The 22,181-nt window shown below is 33.3% G+C and overlaps 1 protein-coding gene across 1 annotated transcript in view; it reads right to left on the minus strand.

Annotated features, from left to right (window-relative positions):
* Window positions 1-8,498: 8,498 nt before the first annotated feature.
* LOC133326230 (protein sickie) overlaps window positions 8,499-22,181 on the minus strand; it is an 82,119-nt gene continuing 68,436 nt past the window's right edge. Inside the window, exons 11-14 of the mRNA XM_061534911.1 lie at window positions 9,561-11,392; window positions 9,232-9,487; window positions 8,691-9,170; window positions 8,499-8,625 (exon numbers count right to left, since the gene is read on the minus strand). Of these exons, the coding sequence (XP_061390895.1) occupies window positions 8,506-8,625; window positions 8,691-9,170; window positions 9,232-9,487; window positions 9,561-11,392 (2,688 nt within the window). The 3' untranslated portion in view covers window positions 8,499-8,505. The remainder of the gene's footprint in view (window positions 8,626-8,690; window positions 9,171-9,231; window positions 9,488-9,560; window positions 11,393-22,181) is intronic.

A 22,181-nucleotide genomic window follows, 5' to 3' on the forward strand; every position in this document is an offset into this window, starting at 1 on the left:
GAGAAAGTGTTCAGGGATGAAATGTTCAACTCAAACCTACAAAATATTTTAATACTCGTTTAAATGGGTATACATTTGTAAGTTGTACTTAAAGTGGTTACTGTAATTAGTTCCTAAAAAAGGCTTCCTCTGCTTCACAAATACTGTGTTGATTGAATGAAAACACTGTATTGTTGATGCCGTCTATTCATTTCATAGAATACTTAGTTTTTACACACTACACACAGCTTCCTCTTTATTAATCCGAGTATGTTTACTATATTAAGCCAATTATTATTGTAAACTGTTTTCCATGCCTTCAGAATTATTTGTATATAGACTAAAGAATTAAAAAATCATTCGGAAAATCTATAATATTGAAATGTAGCGTCGCGAGCGTGTCTATTCATTTCAATTTTCCAAAACACTTATACCACCTTTAATGATGATTAATTTTTTCCACACGCAAAAAGTTTCATTAATATGTAGCGGAAATAACACTTTCTAGTCACATAGTGATATCCGTTTTTTTAATATTTTCTTAACATCGCCGTACGAAATGTTTTATTTTTTAGAAAATTCTGCGAATACTCAAATACAGAAAAACCAAGCAACCTTTCTGGACTGAGAAAAAAGAAAAACTAAAAACGTTCCATCGTTGCAAACAGGGGAGAAGAAAAATGACCGATAAAGTTGAAACACAAAGTGGAAACCCGACAATTTACGAATGAGGTGTAGAGACACCGGTTAAGTAGTAATATACATTTTTCATCATGACCATGAATTACGAGGATATTTTTCTAGGGTTGGAAAACTTGCCGCAGGTAGGAACAAAAGGTACGAAACGGTACCCTGGATTTTACTTCAAATTATATAAATCATAATTATTGAGATATATTTGACAATATTTATACCTGTTATTTCATAAAAAATATATTCTAGAATTTAAGCTTCAATTTATTTTCGAAGAATAAAAATATACTTTTTTGTGCATTCATGTAAATTCGTTCCTTTTGTAAACGAAAAGTACTCTTGTTGCAAATTTAAAAATAGCGCATCTCAAGAGACAAAGCAACATCCGTGATTCGTGGTCATGACGCACAAATATAAAGAAATTTTAAGAGGTAGTTTACACATTGCGATAAATGTCGCGCGACTAATTCTGGCTTGCGCCATTTTAAATTTTGTATTTTTTCCTACTTTTTGTTTCTACCTGCGACAACCATTTCCAACCTTACTCGTAATTTACACATCGCGGAAAATGTCATGCGACACTCGTAAATTGACTCCCGGGCTGAAAATTATTGTCGCAGGTAGAACCAAAGAGCAGAAAATGATACCTTTTTCAAATGCACGTCCGATTGTTATAAAATTGAAAAAGACGCAAGCCAAAAGCGTTAAATTAGTCGCGCGACATTTATCGCAATGTGTAAGCTACCGCGAAGAAGCGTATTGCTGAGTAAGAGACGAGGCGTAAACTACACATCGTGGCAGAAGTCGCGCGATATTTGCGCCATTTTTATTTAATAACAAAACTTTTCGCATTTCGTACGAATCTCTCAAGTTTGGAAAGCTTTGCCATATGCAGAAACAAAAAGTGTTAAAAGATATCCTTAATGTTATTTCAAATGATAATAAAGCAGTATCATCGAGAAATATTGACCAATGTTGTATTTATTTTATCAAATAATAATATAGCCTTCAAGGCCAATAAATTATATTAACGCGATTATATAAGTTTTTACTTTTAAGAACTTATATAATTGGCACAACCAGCTTTTTCCTCAAAATAAGGTGCTAATTAACGCAAAATATTTATATTAATATACAATATATATTTATATACAATATATTGAAATAAAATCACCAATCCAACATAAATCAGACCATAAGTAAATGTTTATGTGTGTTCAAGGCAATAATATATCACATTGAAATAACATTAGATAATATTTGGACCCATGTTTTAAATATAGTCAAATAGTTTGAAAAGAAATACATTGTTCGAATGAGAAAACATTCTTAGTATAACTGACAAGTATTTCCATATTCGAGTTACACGTATTAAAAATGTTTTTCCAAACACAGAATAGTATAGTCTGGGTATAAATGTCTGAGTAGTTCTTGAAGACATATAAAATTGAAACAAGTATTTCCATATTCGAGTTAAACGTATTAAAAATGTTTTTCCAAACACAGAATTGTATAGTCTGGGTATAAATGTCTGAGTAGTTCTTGAAGACATATAAAATTGAAACATATTCGATAGTAGATGGGGTACTCCGTACAGTTTTACAAAAGAGCCTAACAATTTGATTAAAACATGTTTCTCAAAATCGACTTCTCAACATAGCCTGAAATATGTTCATGTCTCTTAATTCCATACATGAAACCATGGTATAATTATACAAGGTAGTCTCATTTGAGAAATTGATAATGGTAACCCTTTTTAATATATAACTCATATATCAATTTCAAATAAAATGAAAAATAAATTAAATAAAATTTTATGTTTACCGATTGACACATTTTCAATAAATCAAACAAAATATATTTTCTAAAGCTGCACATTGCTCTCAAGATCTAACCATGATTGTTACAACGTATATTTTTATAAGTTTTAGATATAAATAATTTAATATTTTTTGCCACTGAACACATGATATGCGTACATTTCGAAGGAAGGTATTTTTTTATAAATTGGAAAGCAAACTGGTTGTTAGAAATGCAGTTTTAATTCAATTATTTAGAATTATATGTATAATATGTTTAATACTTTTTCTAATTGTTACTCCTTTTCTGCATACTTTTTCTGCTAATTGCTACTCCCATATACGTTTAAGTTACTAATCTTAATATAGATACTTTTAAAATGTACATAACAGACATAAGTTCGACTGGGCAATATATACAGTCCAAATCGCTTAAACGATGGTCAAGGGACCGGCAAAATTGTTCGTTATAAGCGATATGTCGTTACAAACGATATCAAATAAAGGGTAGAACCGTGATACAGTAATAGGGTGAAGTATCAAAACAAAAACCTTTGTTTTTCTCTCGACCATCAGTAAAATTTTTCCTTATAATATTTCACATGGTTGGCAACATTGCACATCGAATTCAGGTAGAAATTACGCACTTTGACAGTTAATCGAGACATCAGCTGTACTAAATGGACAACCTATTTATTCTGCCATGTGTAGAACCATGGTGTATGCATCAGAAACAACAACTAACATTTTACAAAACAAACATTGTTGTTAATAGAAATTGAACAATAATTTGTTGACAAAAATATTGCAAAGCAATTATTTATTTTGTCAACACGTATTCTTAAAATATTTTTTATATATTAAATCAAACAAATCGTTTTTAGAATATATTTTTTATATTTCTCAAAAATTTTACTCGAGAAATTTGGCCGAGTAAAAATGTAATATTACAATTTAGGTTCGGACGACGAATGATACAATGAACAACGCCCGTCTGCACATGGCATTATATGTAAATGTAAATAATCGACTTTTATGTCCCTGTTTAAGTAAACTTCCATAGTAGAATTTTAAATCCCTATAAAGTGCCGGTGTCCAACAAGAAAACGTTCGTTTTATGTGAATTAGTGTCCTTTAAAACATTTATTAATACGAAGAATATCCCAGTCGAATATCGGTCATATTTGAATGTATTGTATTCATTATTAGCACTGCCAAAAGTAGTCACATAGAGACACATAAAAATGTGTTAAAACGCGGGATTTAACATCGATATTGTCAACACTCTTTTTAACGGAGGATAACTACAAATCTAGTTTACGTCATTTGAGCTTTTTCTAGTTTCCCGCTTACAGAAAAAGTGTTTGTGTTATGCCAGTTGAAACAACGAACGATATTTATAAATGTGTTCGCCTGTCCCTGTTATATGTTGTAAAAAAAAGAATTAGTTTGGTAAAATAAATCCGTGTACGTGTTGCGACGTTAATATTTTCGCGGTTTAAGTTAAATCAACGAACTATATTTATAAAAGTGTTCGCCTGTCCCAGTTATATGTGTAAAAAAAGAATTAGTTTGGTAAAAAAATTCCGTGTACGTGTTGCGACGTTAATATTTTCGCGGTGTCTCGGTTTGCGGAATTTCACAGTGTGTGCTTCAATGTTATGAATTAGATTAATTAGTTTGGATTGAGAAATGGATTATGGCGATTTGGGCATTGCAATTGTAGCAAGGATAAAACAATTTAAGGTAAGAATATAACAATATATTTTGAAAACGTCAATCACATATTCTTTGATGTCCAATCAGGTATGCACTGCTTCGACATGAATCAAATTGTTCAGCTTTTCGCGAACACGCGTACATAGTGTGGCTGCCTGGTAGTGAGAATAACAAGGAATTCGTATATTGTTAGTGTTATGGGGACAAGGTTACACTATTTTTGAAAATCAGCTAATCACCGCCCGTTTTTTCCAAATAGTAAATAACACTCGGAACAATATAAGTTGTTCATTCCTATCTTTCGCCTATTGAGTAGCCACAATCCAATTGATCTCGAAATAGATTTTTATAAACAAATATCTATTAATTTTTATAATAGTCACTTTTATACTAACCCAACATCTCTTCAAATACATTTAAGTTAATATATTTAGTAAATAAATTTGGATAATTGCATGTAATATTTTTTTGAGTATTTAAGATTGCCATTAAATTCCTCTTCCAGAAGTCATAGGGTAAGTTCACCAATAGTCCTTAAAGATTTTCGCATATTAAACGCTTTTTTCTAATTGTCGGCATGTCATGTTCCAATAAAAATAAAAATTATTCATTCAATTATTTTTTCTGCTATTTTCATTAATAAATTATTATTTTCGGATGTTTCCATCAGTATTGTATTAAAAATGTTTAAAAAAATATTTATTAAAATATTACTATTATAAAACCTGGTACCGACTATAGGAACCTTTTATCCAATTGTCGGCATGGATAAATAAGGCATTTCAGAATTTAAAGGAATTAAGAGTAAAATTAATCGTTATTTAGAGCACTTATTTAAGATTTCTTTCCAATTTTGAGCCAACATGATTGAAAAGGTGCTTATTATTCACCTATATGCCACTATAGGAAAACCTTAATAATAATTACAAATATTTTTTAATGAATTCAATTCTAAAGTATTCTCCTCTATGTTCTTCACAGTTACGAAGAAGATCCTTGTGAAAAATATATAATTTTAATTTAGTTACAAGCCTTTTAATATCGACATGCCCACTAATTTTTTCTTAAGAAACATGAATTAGCTCGATGAAATTTTACACGGAGATAGGTTGTAATATTATTGAAGATTATTCATGGTATTTTTCATATTTGGTTATAGGATTTACCTAGATTCCCTCACATACAGTAGAATGGATGCGGATTTGACAACGTAGAAATGAACAGTGTCATTGTCATTTTTTGTTACCGGATTCGATATATTGAATTATGGGAATATTGCCCTACATTATTTTTGCAAACTCCCGTAAAGATTTCGCAACGATGTGCAGATCTATTACAATTTGTCATTGTTCGTCTGAAAGTTCACTTGATTTTCTACCCATATCGAACAATATAATAAAAACAGCGTCCTCTAACTTTTAATTCGCGAAACAGGATGCCACATATAAGCTTATGTTAGTGGAAAATCGTTTTTGGTTAAATTTTCCCAGTAAGAATTTGATAACTCGCTTTCTTTACTGGACTTTTGAGTGAACGAACATACCTATTTTTCAATTTTTACATTACATACCTTGAATAATTATTTTTTTATATTTATGATAGGATGCCACATATAAGCTTATGTTAGTGGAAAATCGTTTTTGGTTAAATTTTCCCAGTAAGAATTTGATAACTCGCTTTCTTTACTGGACTTTTGAGTGAACGAACATACCTATTTTTCAATTTTTACATTACATACCTTGAATAATTATTTTTTTATATTTATGATAGGTTTTCATAATCATTTTACTATGCCTACATTACAATTCACCAGGAATAAATATAGGCTGAGTGAATGCGATTGTGGAAACTAATCGTGTCCACAATAGGAATATCATCAATTCTACGTAGTTCTGGAATATCATCAATTCTACGTAGTTCTGGAATATCATCAATTCTTTGTAGTTCTGGAACAGAGCAATCGAGGCTAGTAGGTAATACCATTATTTATAGAATATATCAAAATTTGTTTAAAACTTTCTAATATGAACCTCCCATTTAGCGATTAAAATTCAAACAGTCTTCATTTTAATATTTGGAAAATGGTTTATTTATTTTTTAGCAATTTTTTGGTGGTTTGTTTTGTTTTTAATTGTTAATAAGATTATGTTACAAATTATTTTGATTTTAAATTTCATTATACTCTATAGTTTACTCTTCATTTAGCTACACAATAGTATCAGCATAAATCTTAAATGTATAGTTTGATATCGTAGACAATCCTTTATACAGCATTAGCAACAGCAACATTTCTCTGTAGAAACAATATTCAAATAAATAAATTTGCTTTAAACATAATATTGAAAACAATTTCAAAAAACTGCGACAAGCTTTAAATACTATTCCGCAAAAGGGGGTTTCTCTGTTTTATACAATATGCAGTAAATTTAGTTTGTTTAGAAACGAAGTTATTTCCAGCCATCGAAAAACGTTTACAGATTTTCCTATTGTGAAATTTTGTTTTCAATTTACATTTTTTCGGGAAATGCTTTTTGTTGGAACAAATACCGAGATAACGACGAAAAATACATAATTAATTAAATCTACTGCATATGTTTATTATCTAAAATATTGTATAGTACACAATGATAGATGTTTCTAACTGTATATAATCAAAATTCGACCTTGAAGCTACCCACATTATATGCTATGATTTGTATTTATATACATTTAACAGATGTGTCAAAATTTTTACAGTAAAATAATATTCAATCTGGATAGATTAAAATATTTTCTAGAATATGGTAAGCAAAATATAATGGTATAATATAATAAAATATTAAATAGACAATCCGATGCAAAACTTTATAATTAAATCTGACACCACTATCAAAATTTATTGTATCATGTTCGCGTGTGCAAATATGGCATTATTTGAAAATGTTTGATATTTATTTTTCAATAAGCACTGTTACTATAAGTTAAATGCAAATCATAGAATAGAAACTCCAGTATTCCCAGTTTTTACCGAGTTTTGTATTATTGAATATTTCATCAGTGCCCAGCAAGACCTATTTTTATAATGTCAGCCTTATTCTTCTCCTGTTGTCAAACATTTTCGTAGCGAAGAATCAACACATATTTTTTTATAGAACACGAACAGTTTTTATTTACTATTTACTCAAATAAAATATTTTGACAGTCAACGAGAATTTCAAATGGTCTTCCTTGGGTAGCCTTATAAGCGAATCTATTCTAGTCTAAGAATTCTTATTTTGATATTGATTGTAAAGCATTAATATGATTTCAATGCATTGTTTGGTATTTTATTAGTAAAATAGTTTAGTATATTTGGCTTATAAGTAAATATATATTTACACTTTTTTACATTTCGGACGACGACTGTGGTCGCGGTGTGATAAGGGAGGATTACATTTCTCATTTTATTTCCTACAAAGTAAGTGGAAATATGTTATCATATTACAGCTATAATATTTGATTTTCTATACTTGGATTAGTTAGTGTGATAAGATACTTTCAAATTTCATCGGTAGAAGTTACAAGCTCGAATCTTGTGCAATGTGGGTGTCGAAAATTTGCATTTTTAACGAGTGCAGCTAAAATGTGCAATTTTGAACTTAAGCTTCTTTATGTGTGTTGTCTACATCGGCTGTTTTTACTTATGCAACTGCTTTCTCTTGAAGAAGTGAATATTTACAGAAAGGAGTGTAAGTCTTTGATTACATCGAATGTCTCATAATTAGATTGTATCCGTATTACGGACCAATTTTCCAATATCGATCAGTACGTAAAACAATATATACTGATCCAGGCAAGGAATGTCAAATAAACTTCGATAACCTTTGGTAGTAAACAAATTGTGATTAGACTTCGATGCCTTGAAACTTGAAAATATCTTGTGAATATTTTAGTTGTATGTATGTTGGCGTTCGCGAATCATACATTTGTGTTTTGTCTGATTTTCTTTCAGTAGAGCAATCACTGTGTGCAGTGGCGTTCCCTAAGAAGTCTTACATTTCATAGTTATCGTAAAAAATCGTTTTTTAAAAAAGTACAAACATTTTGGGATATATAGCATAAGTGTCTTTGTAAAGTTCACATATTATGATTATTGTTACTGGCATATTATATAAATACGTATGTATTAAAAACTTTGGGGGAAAGCTGTATAAGTTTAGTATTGCTGCCATTTCTAGTTCAATATGATGCTTTTTAGTTATGTCTAATAATGTATTACTAAGACGTATATGGCCAGGGCGACAGATTTATTTGTCGGATTGGTTTCTAACATCGCCACATATGATATATACTGTTCTCAATCAGCACCAGCCGAACTATCTGGTGTTATGTTGGAGTCCAGACTGGCGCAGTCCGATTCCTGATCTTGATTTTCAGAATAGTTAGCCGCTTCCTGTAAACGCATTAGCATGTTTAACTACAAATAGGAAAGGAAAATTAATTAATAAAAATAAGGAACATTTGTGACTTTCTTTGACTCACTAATGGATCTTGATTGTCGCAACTGCCGGCTGCCACACCTTCTAAACCAACATCTTCGGCATTGATTTGCCTCAGGGGTGGGACAGAATCAGGCCCGTAAGGCCAGGGATAGGAATTACGTATAAATGCTGATGGATCATTCCAGGCTCCACCGCGGCGCCCGTAAAGTTGCACACCTTCTCTGACAGCTTCAATTAAATAGGGGGACAAGTGGTAATTCCAAATGTCAGTGAACCAAACTTGAGACTCCTTCAAATCCAAGGGACATCCCAAAAATAGGCGGGGTCCAATGGTGACATCACTAGAGCTGTGGGCTTCTAAGAAGCGGTTGATATGCTGCCAAACCGTGGGCAGCCATGCTAGTACAGCGGCTAACTCAGGTTGTGGATGTTGAGTTTGCAACTCTAATTGGAATAAACGTCGTCGCAAAAATCGCCCCAAAAATCCTTTAACTGGTTCCATATGATTGGCCGTCAAAACCTTTAAAAAGGGAAGAAAGAATTACATTTCATATCAATCAAATACGACTTTAATTATTTACCCATCGGAAATTGTGGTGTAGCTGCAAGTTTGTCGTATTACATGTTGCCTGAGACATAGTTCCAATTATACAAGGTAACTTGGCAGCAGGTCCCGCACTTAATAAGCATGAGAATACATCACCCAGTGCCGAAGCATGATGCAAATTATCCAATATTATTACCGATGGTAATTCAGATGCTCTATTCGCTATGGCTGCTTGTTCTGCCACATGACCTAAGTACTGTCTTAGTTCCTTTGATGATTTATGGTCCACACTAATATTTAAAAAAATAATATATAGTTTTACTTTGTATAAATTAAATATCGAAAAAAAAAATAGAAACTTACTTAAATGTAGCAATAGCCTCGGATGGATTCCCCTTTCCTGATCTTGCCACCAAAAATTCGGCCAAACGTCTGGCTAGATAGGACTTACCGGTACCACTGGGGCCACACAGAATCAGTCGACGGTGTTCTGTTAATAAACTAATGTAGCGGTGGACAATACTGCGTGGTATAAGGCTATCGAAAGCTAAGCTTCCTACTCCCTGAAGGCATATGTACAAAGTTCTAACATTGCCGACTATGTAACCACATGGTAACAATTCCGGGAATCCCATTTCAGGACCTCGCTTGGCTTCACCTAAGTGGTAAGATGTTATGGAGTCTGTGTTCAGGCCCAAATTAGTTCCAGGATCAACTCGTGACACGTAATCCTTAAATGTCTTTCTAACTATATAGTCTAGATTTTGCCACGAAGTCTTGCCTGATATATATGTATATGCAATGACAAATTCGTTTGGAGTAGTTATGGGAAATGATTTACGCTCTCCATTCTCGGCTAAATTGCTTCCTATCATAGAACTATTGGCATAAAAGTCATCAACCTCCAACATTTCTTCACAGTACTTGACAAACGATTCTGGTTGGCCGAGGTAACAGGCTATAGCAATCTTTTTACCATCATTTATATCCGGCATTTCTTCCGTAGTTGTGGGCACATGGGCAGGACTGGGTATTGTGTCGAGAGCAGGCGGAGGAGGTGTCAAGTCAATGTGGGTTGTTGGTGATAGCGGAGGTGGTGGTGGTTCTGGTGCCGGTGCTGGTGGTGTATTATCTTCTTCGGTTTCCTCTTCCAAACGTTTCGGTAATTCCATTGGAGGTCGAGTATTACCATCTGCTAATGAATAACGCCTAGGCTCACCTATGGATCCGTTGGGACTGATAGCATTGCCTAAGGAAGCCTCCGATCCAGCCAAGGAACGACTGGTGACCATTTTTTGCAGTCTTTCATTGTTCTGTTTGAGCGACATCATTTCAGCTCTCATTTTGTTAACTGTTTCCTTAAGACTCTCCAATTGGGAGGCAGAACTTAAAGCTTCTAAACGAATATCGGTCAAAACTAAATCCTTCTCTCTAAGTTGTTTTTTTAAATCCTCTACCACATGATTAGTGTCCTCATGATCGATGGCATCTATGGGCTTCGCGTTGTCTATGAGTGTAACCGTTTTAGCTGGACACGAGTTTGGGGGTGATGTGGGCAATGGAGGAGGATGGTGTGTTGCTAAAGCTGAGAGACCTTGAGCCTCACCATGCGAATGCCCATTTGTTTTGTTCTGCGCGGATATAACTGGAGAATTATTGTCACTGGAATTTATCGTCTGACTGTTGGTTTGCTGAACATGCGGGTTACCAACGTGGCGACTAGTTTTGGATATTTTGGCATTACGTGAAAAGGCTTTTGTGAATGAACTTCGAAGCCAGCCTTTTTTCTTTTGTTTCTTGTCCTGTGCGGAACACGATGACCCAATGGAATTGACGGAACACATGGAGTCCGAACTGTGATGTCTTTGTATGGCACCTGTTTGAGCGTATGAAGCCGATTGCTGTTGCAAATTGTGTTGTGTTGCACGCGACATATGCTGACCCGGTACTGAAGACGGCAATGGCGGTGGCTTCTGACTAAGCAAATCGTTTTGGGTCTGGCTTTGCGTTTGAACACCCATGCTTTGCATGTGCGCAGTGGTTAGGCCGGCCTGTATTGATTGTTTGCGCAAGAGTTCAATGGTTTGTCGCATATCCGTTAATTCGCCGTCCTTACGTTCTGCTGTGGCCGTCAAATGTTGTAACCGTGACGTCATATTGGAAAGCGACTGCTCGAAAGCATTAACAACATGAGCCTGTAAATAAAGTTTAAAGCATCATCAATTTTTATATATTTTTCATGTAAGTGCCAAAGGCCTTGGTGTAGTCTTGGCTATTTAGATTTATAATAGATTTCCTGAATAATAATGTCTAGCCCCGTTATACATTCGACATTGTAAAGATGAGTGTTGAGAGGGACGTATGAAGCCTGGCTGAGTTTCAATTCGTTATTTTTACTTACCATCAGAAAAAATCTCATCCAACTAATAAAAGTAGACAAGGTAAATTATTTTTTGATGTGTACCCTTATTTAAAATTGTATAGTCATTACTATATGTATATTGTAAAAACCGGCATTTGTGATTCTTACACACCTTGACATCCTTGGACCCCTCAATAACATTCCTCAGATTTGATCATATATCTTAGGACATAATAAATAATTGGTCTATAATTTAATCGTACCTAATACATGTTTCGAAAGACTCCTTGAAATAAGAATTCCCACCTAATCCCCAATTTTGAATGTTCGTCCCTATAAAATTGTCAATTCCCCAAAGGCACTCTTTTGTCTGAGTTAATCTCCTTTGTGCTCCTATTTTTACCGAACTTATTAATGGACAATTTGTATACTGGGATATAGCCTCAGAATAAAAATATTTACTTGGGAAAATGGGCATAGAATAAGAATACTGTAATAAATATTAACCTGATTATCCACACTTCTTGCCGGCGTTAATGTCTGTGTTCCATTTGTATGCATACTACTGCTAATGGGTGGACACGATTGACGTTTTAGATCTTTGCGTATAGCCAACTCATACCACGGAATGATTGGCTTACTTCTCAATGTGGTCTGGCAGCCAATTTTAAAATCCAGTGGATCCATGTATTCGGGGGCAAGTCTATTTAGGTCTTCCACTGCAGCTTCAGCTGAAGCATAAATATTTCCAGCAGATTTGTTGGGATGCAGATTGTTGCAGGGATGATGGGAATAATTAGTGGTACCGTGGTAATATGCTCCTGACATCATGTTCATTAGGGAGCCCATGGGAGAGTCGTGTGGTCGATTTAAACTACTCCCCAAACTCTGTACCCTCATATGACCCAAGGTATGGTATCGGCGATCAGCAGGATTTTGCAATACCGGCATGGCACAAGGTACAGCCAAAATTTCATCTTGGTCCAAGGTGGCTAAACTATGGCTGGTGTATGAACGTTCTAAGATTTCTGCACTTGAACTCCGCTGAGGTGGTGACGGCAGTTGGTAGTACGATGTAGATGGCTTCTTTTCTAAAGAAACTAATGACGGACTAGGACAGGGACTTTTGGTAGGCGACTTATAAATATTTGGCTTGGCGTAAAGGCTTTCCCTTCTAACCGGGGTTGGCGGCGGTTTCCCCGTGGATATGGGACTTCGGGCGGGCCCACTATAAGTGGGGCTATCGCTATCACTTCTTTGGAATGATGAACCTGTTTGGTTGCTAAGGCGCCGTGAGTATTCACCCATCGAATGTACTCGTTTGTAGTGAACAGATGAGTTCGACACCCTGTATGACTTGGAAGGCGAATTAGAGGAATGTGAATGTTCCGAAGGTGTTCGCGTTGCAGGATACTCTTGCATCTCAAATGCCTGCCTATTGAAGGGGGAATAACACCGGTCAGATGATTCGTCAAAGGAATTTCTTATGCCGCTATCCAATCTACGTTTTGGAGATTCTGGTGCAGTATATAAAAATATTTGATCTTCATCAGCAGTTGTGTAGTCGGGAGTCTTTAGTGCTGAACTATGTAGCGAATCTAGAGAAAATCTTGAGTTTTTCTTTAAACTTTGGTAGTCTGTATTTATACTTCCCGAACCAGAAGATCCCGCTACACTATCTCGACAGCCAAACAGAGAAGTATTGCCGCCCGAAGAAGAACTGGCATCGGATAATGGCCTGAATGTACTATTGGCAGTTGCATACAAAGGCTCAATGTCGGCAACGGTGGGTGTCTTAACAGGTTTTGCCGAATTGCGAGATATATACACATCTTCTTTGTTGTCATTCGTTGGTTGATGAAGACTTTTTGACATACTGCCACTAACGTTAGTAGTCCTGTCCGTGGCAATACCTCTATATGGCGATAGCTGTTTTTCACAATCACCACGTAATGACTGTGTCCTCTTCCGTTCAACCACCAATTTAGCGTCAGCCAACGCCTTGCCGTGCTCAGCCGTTTCATTATACTCCTCCTGTTGCTGGGCAGCTTCAAGTTCTTTGGCCCGTATCGACAGCGATCTTGTTAAACCTCTACCTCTTATGGTGGCGTAGCCATCATACAGTGGTGTGGAGGCAGGTGAAACCCTTGATGTAGTTGTTGTTGACATTTGCGGGTTGATAGTTATTGCTTCTATAGTTGAAGACAACAAATATAAATATTCGTCTTTGTTGTCAACCTCAAGATTGGGCCTTAAGTTATCTGCCTTCCGGACTTCTTGGTTGAGGAAATTACAATCACATTTTTCTTCAGTATTTTTTAATTTTAACTTTTCAATTTTCTTTCTTAGCTTCAGTTTTGAAAATGAATTGTTTTTCACATATGGTTAAAAACTGGATATATGGCCATAAAATTTATAAATTATTTTATGTTTTTCCAATGTTGGCAATGTAATATGGACTAATTGGCCGTGTATACGGGATGTATTCATTATATGTATGTGTGTGTACAGTTGGCGAATTGTATTTTCACAATGAATCATTATTACAAATTCTGATACTATCCTCAAAGTGGAATTCAATTTGGAATTATCTTCGCTAAATCACATTTTATGTTACATTCTTGCACATTCACAAATCCTGTGCAAGTGAAACGGTTTTGTACGAGCTATGACATATTGAGCTAAGTTTTATTGAAATTAACATAATATGCTAAAACACACAATTGTAAGCCAATATTCTTGTAGGAGCTTTCGGGGAACTAATCACTTTTTGTATAATAATGATAGTTCTTGTGCGTAAATCGAATTATTTAAAACATAACCCGTCTAAAAGAATATATTCGGTTTGAATGTATGAGTATTTCAAATATTGAGATTGACAGGATTGAAATATTATCGTACCACAAAATCATATGGAATTAGCATTTCCTTAAAATTACACTCAAAATAATTAACCATTTTGGGGTTTTACATTAAGTGACCTAATATAGTTTCTGATAGGCCTATATCTTTATCTATATACATTTGTTCATCATTCATAATTTTGAGCTAATTGTTAGAGCGACTGTCTGTTCACAAATCCATTAAGGCCCTCTATTCACACGGCCTGCAGATGCAAACAAGTGCTGATACGTGTTTGAATGATAAGTGCGTGTGCCTTCGTGGCTGTTGTAAATGTGGGTGTGTGTGTGAGTTATTTAGCTTTAATTAAGAATGCAGCGATCGCAAGCAATTGTTGCTGCAGTCGCGTCTGTTAGCATTAAAACTCTTTTTCTTTTATGCCTACAACGGCAGTGTTCTGATTTGTTGCTTCTGCCTTTGTGTGTTTTAAGTGCCTCCAATTGAAAGCTTTTAATTGAATATAAAGTCACATTTAAATAGAAAAAAACACATTCGAATGCACATGGCAATACTGACTGCTATGTTGGATATACATGTGCACAATGAAATGTTTAAGTAAACTACTTCGTATGTTCCAAAAATTGTGAATGTAATATATAATTGCCGTTGTATAGCTACCACAATATTCAAGATTGTAGGAAGGGCAAATTATCTCTCAATATGTTTATGAAAAAAGTCATTTATGCAATTCCAACAGCCAGAGTTTACAAGTATTAAATTGTAATTCAATATATTTTATGTTATATTTTCGGCATATGTTTAAGTAGTAAAATCAGAATCCTAAACCAGAGATATGTGTGTATATTGTTGAAGTTTCACTGACAACAGATCACCTAGAATTCCTAGAGATTTATTAAATCTGTTGAAGGGTAGAATATGACTGTAGATTTAATGAACTGGAAGTAATGTTCTTTCGTATTCATGTTATGTTCTCGTGAATATATACGTCATGACATATGAGTATTTATAGACTCTAGTGTCAGTTTGTAAAATAACATTGATGTCATTTTTAGCTATGTAACCCACCATTGCATCGTTAATTATTTTCAGTATAATACATTATTTCATTTAGTTATTGTTTTGTGCAAAATTAGTCGTTTTCAGTTATTAAAGGCAGCTGTTGCAAAACAGCGATAAGTGAAGCAGGTGGTAGCAACACTAAGGAATACATGAAAAGGACACGTTGTTTAATCCTTTATGTAAGTCGCAATACTGGCCGCAAGCAACAACAAATTATGAAGCATATCACACGAAACAAGTATATATACTTATTTTTGATTATATACAAATAATAGGTTAAGTTATGAGCTTTACAATAAATAGTTGAGTGGAAGACTGAGTGCAGCACTAATTTGTTCTGCATTCGGCTTGTGTGACAAAATTTTGGTCTCAATGGGTTATGAAAAAAAACAGTTTCCCATTTTCAACTATATGAACGTAAAAACAAATGAGAATGTTTTGTATTCCATAGGTATTTTTATATATTCACTATATTAGAGGACATACTTTTATGTAGACATATATTCAAGTATATCATATTTATTGAATTGCCCCTTTCATTCTAATATAATTTTAACGGAAAAAGTTAATCTGAAATAGTGTATTTGATTGTACACATTTCCAGTTCTCCATGCTCGGCCGCATATTGATAATCAAAATGATTAGATGACTTCATTAAAATATGTCTTTATATACTTTTAACTTTATATTGATAACATTTGTTGTAGACGCTGAATAAAAACAACATTTTTGTTCGTCATCGTCACAAATAGTTTTATGTATACAGCATATGAGCAAAAAATTAACAAATCTTGTTAGTATTTGCAATTTAAAATTTTCAACAATTCTCCGAGTTCAAATTCAAATTTATACTTTAACCTCGCAAAGGGTATATGAGGCCATATACATAGATTTGCATAAATACACATATATTTCACAAATTGATATCGATTTTCACTAATGACCACGTAATAATTATTTGGATCTAGTAGTAATATTTTGTGGAGATACAACATAGTTGTGCCGGCCACATAAATATTTAATATCGCCACAGCATAGTTGCGCTGGATTTAAAAATGTGAAAATATATAATTCGAAGATCGTATCATCTTTTAATCACCAGACAGAAAATGAAATCATTTTTTCTTTCTAATTTTAACCAAATGTGTGATATCGACGTAACGAGTGCTTGGTTCATTTCTTCCCGAACGGTATAGCATACCGCTGCATCTGTCTTTAAGAATTAGAAATAAATACTGATAAATGGCGAATACACAAATGAGAGTGGTTATGGTCGAATCAGATCTATTGTACTCTTGTACGAAGGAATACAACCTTTTTAATCAACGTCTTTTAATTCGACAAGATAGGGAGTGGTTTCTGCGGGTGCACATTTTGTTGGAGCACTTCTCATTATTTTCCACCCAGGAGGTCAGAAATTATTAAGCTGTGTTGTAGTTTTAACCACAAACACCAGTTTTTTATGATTCTGGAAATGGAAAAAACAACGACAAATAAACGTGGAGAAAAGCAAAAGTAAACTACCTGTGTACTTGATCACGTTTAACTTTTTATGGTGTTTGCTTGGAAAAGGTTTATACGTAGAGCGTGTATTGGGGTTGAATCGATTTGAGACGTGAGCTGGGTTTATTTCATGTCTAAATTGAATCAGCCCAAAACTAACTTTCTCAGCTCGTTTGCGATAAGAAACACTAATTCTCATTGTTTTTTTAATTAACTGTATAGAGGTTTAAAACTGTAAATATGGAATACGTCAATGCGTGTAATGTATGTGACAATAACTCCTTAACTGCTCATTACTTTTTCGTGATAGAGAGTTTGTTTTCAAGTCTTTCGACCTGATGGCAATACGTAAATTATGCTTAAAAGGTTTTCTTCAGTATCGAAGCATTCCTTGTGTCTGTCAATTTACAACATGTTGGTTTAAAACAGGACATTTTAGAATAGGAAACAAGGAAAAGCAACATAATGTGGCAAATGCCTATATATGTACGTTCGAGAACGAAAAAAAACTTCAAAAATTATTATTACTAAAACCTAAAATAATTTCAAAGCATTTAATTCATATAGTCCCAGTATGAAACAATTTAAATAATTTCATCTGTATTCACTAATTGAAAAGCATATAACCTGAGTTATAATTTTTAATTATGGGTTGTCAATCATCAGGCCATGGTACAATTATAAAAGGTAACAGCAAGTCCCAGCTGATTTGATTCCAACGTAATACAAGTGTCAATATGAATTTGACAAATTATGTTTTTAAAAATCACCCAACAGGAAAATTGGGAACGCATACAATTTGTATTCAACTTACTCAATCTGCCTGCTGGGAAAGTTTGAGGAAGCAAATCTTTCTTCAAGGAACAACTCGCTATTCCCTGCATTTTCATATGTGTTACACATATATATGGCAATGGCTCAATTATAGGAAAGGTGTGGAAGCGATAGAAATATAAATTTGATAGATTTTCATTCATGTTTTTCAATTTTTATTTTGAGGATTCGAAAATATTTCATTTTCAAAATAAAAATAATTTGATGATAATTTGTTTGTTTGTTTACATTTTTCTGTCAAATGAGTTGACACTAGTAGAACTTACAACAACAAAATTCCATGTGGTTGTTGTATCGTTTTTTGTACAACAACACTTGCTGTTACCTTCTATTATTATACCATGTCATCAGGCCTTAACTTATCTAACTAATATACTTTTTCTACACCTTTTTCACATGTCATTCAAAACATATCAAATGCAATTCGAGAATTCCATTTGTAATTCACAGCATATAAATTGCAATTCGAGAATTACATTTGCAATTTATAACATATCAGTTGTAATTCAAGTATTTATTTTATAATTCATAGAATACCTTCCGAAATGCATAAATTCCATTTGAAATTCAAAGTATTTGAAATTTATAAACTTCCAATTGATTATTTTTAAAATTCCATAATCCCTTTTGTATTTCAAAAATTCCATTTTTTTTTAAAGTAAATTTAATTTTAAAGTAAATTTGTCATGACTCCATATATCCATGGAATTAAAAAACAATTATTATTATATTTTTATTTTATAAAATGATGTCTATTAATATTTTTCACTAAATAATAAAAAACTAGACCCCATGTATTGTTTTATTCGAATTTGAAATAAAAAGTTATGAATTTGAAATGAATTGTTGCGAATCGCAACAGATATTTTATTAATTACACGTTAAATGTTATGAATTTCAAATTGAATTCTTTGAATTTTAAATGGATTTATTTTAATTCCATATGAAACACTCAAATGGAAATATACGAATTATAAATGGAATTCTTTAAGTTTCAAATGGAATTTTTTGAATTACATATGAAAAGTTAAAAATTACAAATGAAATGTTGTGAATTACCAATTACATTCTCGAATTACAAATTAAATGTTATGAATTGCAAAATGAGTTTTCGAATTACAAATGAAATTCTCGAATTATAAAAGGAATTCTTTAAGTTTCAAATGGAATTTTTTGAATTACATATGAAAAGTTAAAATTAATTATAAATGGAATTCTTTAAGTTTCAAATGGAATTTTTTGAATTACATATGAAAAGTTAAAAATTACAAATGAAATGTTGTGAATTTTTTTCGAATTACAAATTAAATGTTATGAATTGCAAAATGAGTTTTCGAATTACAAATGAAAGAATTATAAAAATTAAGTTTCAAATGAATTACATATGAAAAGTTAAAAATTACAAATGAAATGTGAATTACCAATTACATTCTCGAATTACAAATTAAATGTTATGAATTGCAAAATGAGTTTTCGAATTACAAATGAAATTCGCGAATTATAAATGGAATTCTTTAAGTTTCAAATGGAATTTTTTGAATTACATATGAAAAGTTAAAAATTACAAATGAAATGTTGTGAATTACCAATTACATTCTCGAATTACAAATTAAATGTTATGAATTGCAAAATGAGTTTTCAAATTACAAACGAAATTCTCGAATTGCAATTGAAATGTTTTGAATAACACCAGAAAAAGGTGTAGTTGTGTATGAGATATAAGCTCCAAAATTTATTGTTGCTTCTGGGCAATTTTTTTGCACATTTTTCCAGAATTAGTATTTAATTTCCTATCAAACATGCTTGTTGGTTAGTGTGCAAAAATATACGTGATTGTCAGCACAACGCTGATTATTGTACATTGAATGCATTGTGTTTTCAAATCTTCGCATGTTTCTCTACGTGTTTGCATTTATTTTGAATAGTCGCTTAGTTTTCTACGTTCCAAAAGTTCGGTGCTGTAGATACTTTCATTTCATTTAGAATGCCACTAAGTTCAACCTGAAACAGATAAATGTGTGTGTGTCTCCACTCCAAAAAGATAATAGATGAACGTTGCATCCGAACGATTTCAAACGAAACATGACAACGTCAAATAAATACTGAACCGACTAAAAAGACATCACCCTCCAGATTATTATGTTGCACTACATTGTCTGCAGCTATTGGACCAATAAATTGCATTCAATTCGACATACACATTGCATATATTGCAAGTCGATTGGAAGAGAGGCAACAAAAAGAGGGGTGACTAATCCATGCAATTTGGTATGTTGAACAGTTAATGCAAAGCATTAAAAATACCCTTGAAGATACACACATACACATTGCACAAATATCGTACCGAACGTCCTCATACAGCTGTTGCAGTGTCTTTGACACCCGCATGTCAGCAGCAAACAGGAGAAATTTGTTTGTAAATTCGTGCGTCTTGAAAAACACAACATGAAAATATGTACACACGTCTGTTTATATTTTAATGCATATGTCAATATGTGACTGTAAACTGATGATGGTTGAATACATGTAGATTCAGTCCTATTGCCAAGGAAAAAAAACACTATTCTACTAAATTGTCAAATTTCGGCTGAATGTAACGCCGTTATTATTTAGGCATATTCCCCCATTTCCTTTTATCTGATGCCATACAATAGAAGGTTGGGTCAATTGTTATGTAATAATGTATATATAAGGAGCTGGGAACTGATCCAAATATGTAATAATGATTCCTTGTGTTTTTGCAACATTAACATTATTTATTTGTACGTAAACACATTTCTTAATATTAGATGTTGTTATCTGGGTTTGTGCGATCAGTTCAGTTTTCCGCCGGAATTATCTTTGGGCCTGATAGTAACGGCATTCGCCTTATCTTCATGTGCCATTTGATATTCCCATGTACATATACATAAATTTCACGACACGAAGTACACTCATACACACAAGGGTGGGATGGCGGTGCTGCTGCGACACTTTTCGATTTTAAAACATTTGCTGGTTAAAGGCCATTTAGCGTTGCACAATATTTGAATAGTTAGTAATTAATTAAATTTTTTTGTTTTTTAAGTTGATGCTGGGAATTTTCTTTTATCGCGTTTCCGACTTTTGTTGTTTTTGTTTTTCACCAACTTTTTCATCGTATTTTTCGTCGTAATTACGCCTTTCTATTGTGCTAAGAGCAAGGAAACCGGTTTTATGTTTTGTTTTACGTTACGTTTTGTGGCTCATTCTCGAAGCGAAAAAAAGTAAACACTTCTATCCTAATGCTGACTGATCGTCTTTGTTGTTTATGACACATCACATTGGATTTGTTCTCACAAATAATTATTAACAAAAAGCCTTAGGTTTTGACATTCAATCGCCAGCAGATCCGTTTACATTGGAGGGGTCGTCGCTGGTGTAAACATTTTCAATTTCATATTATCACGAGTCGCATACGCGCACGCACACACACACATATACACTATTCTGTTGGTCATCGGTTAAATGAACACTTGCTTCCAATTATAAAATGTGAGCTCAAACGATCGCCCGATCTTACAGTAAGTTATTCTCCGTTTTCGGTTTTTCTTAAAAAGCTATGACTCCGTTACTTGTTGCGGAACGTACGAAGTTCAAACAGAAACTAAGGCACTGTGAGTAGTAGGCTTTGATCTCAATCGAGCAAACACACACTCGTATAAATTGTAGAGAGGAAAATGAACAACAAATGTTCAATGAGAACACAATCTTTTAGAGGAGAGAGACAGATAGTTAGTGAAGGAGAGAGAGAGAGAAACATGTTGCTGGTTAGAAAATTCACTCGAAGAAAATAGTTTTTCATATTTTTTAATTTGTTTTTTTTTTTCAGCAGACGTGTATCACAATTCTTTATAATTATGTCCACTGCCGTTTAACACACGGAGATCACGATTTTATATGAACATGTTTTGCACGGTTTGGCTGTTTAAAGCAAGAAGCTGTTTTGCCATCCAACACTAAGTTCCAGACATCTGAATTTATTCACAGGTAAGGACCGTATGGATACCTAATATACTTTCGAGTTTCGCTTTTTAATTGTATAATCACTATTCATTGGAATGTAATTTTTGTCAACGAATTATTTTTGATAGAACATCAATCGTACGGAATTACAACAAATGAGCTGCTCTTCTTCATTAAAACTAAAAATATGATATTGATTTAGACAATAAACTTAGCGAATCTCGAAATACAATTAGTCACATTTAGAATAGTATTATTTTATCGCATACAAAAACGTATTGAATTTATAGGGCTATCCTATACATGTTTTCTCACTGAGGTAATAATTTGTTAACGGAATTCAAAACCATGTTGTACTTTTACAATTTCCAACACTTTTT

The sequence above is a fragment of the Musca vetustissima genome, unplaced genomic scaffold (assembly GCF_032173495.1).
Source record: "Musca vetustissima isolate MV318-11 ecotype Yass unplaced genomic scaffold, APGP_CSIRO_Mvet_v1 utg3129, whole genome shotgun sequence".
Taxonomy (NCBI): domain Eukaryota; kingdom Metazoa; phylum Arthropoda; class Insecta; order Diptera; family Muscidae; genus Musca; species Musca vetustissima.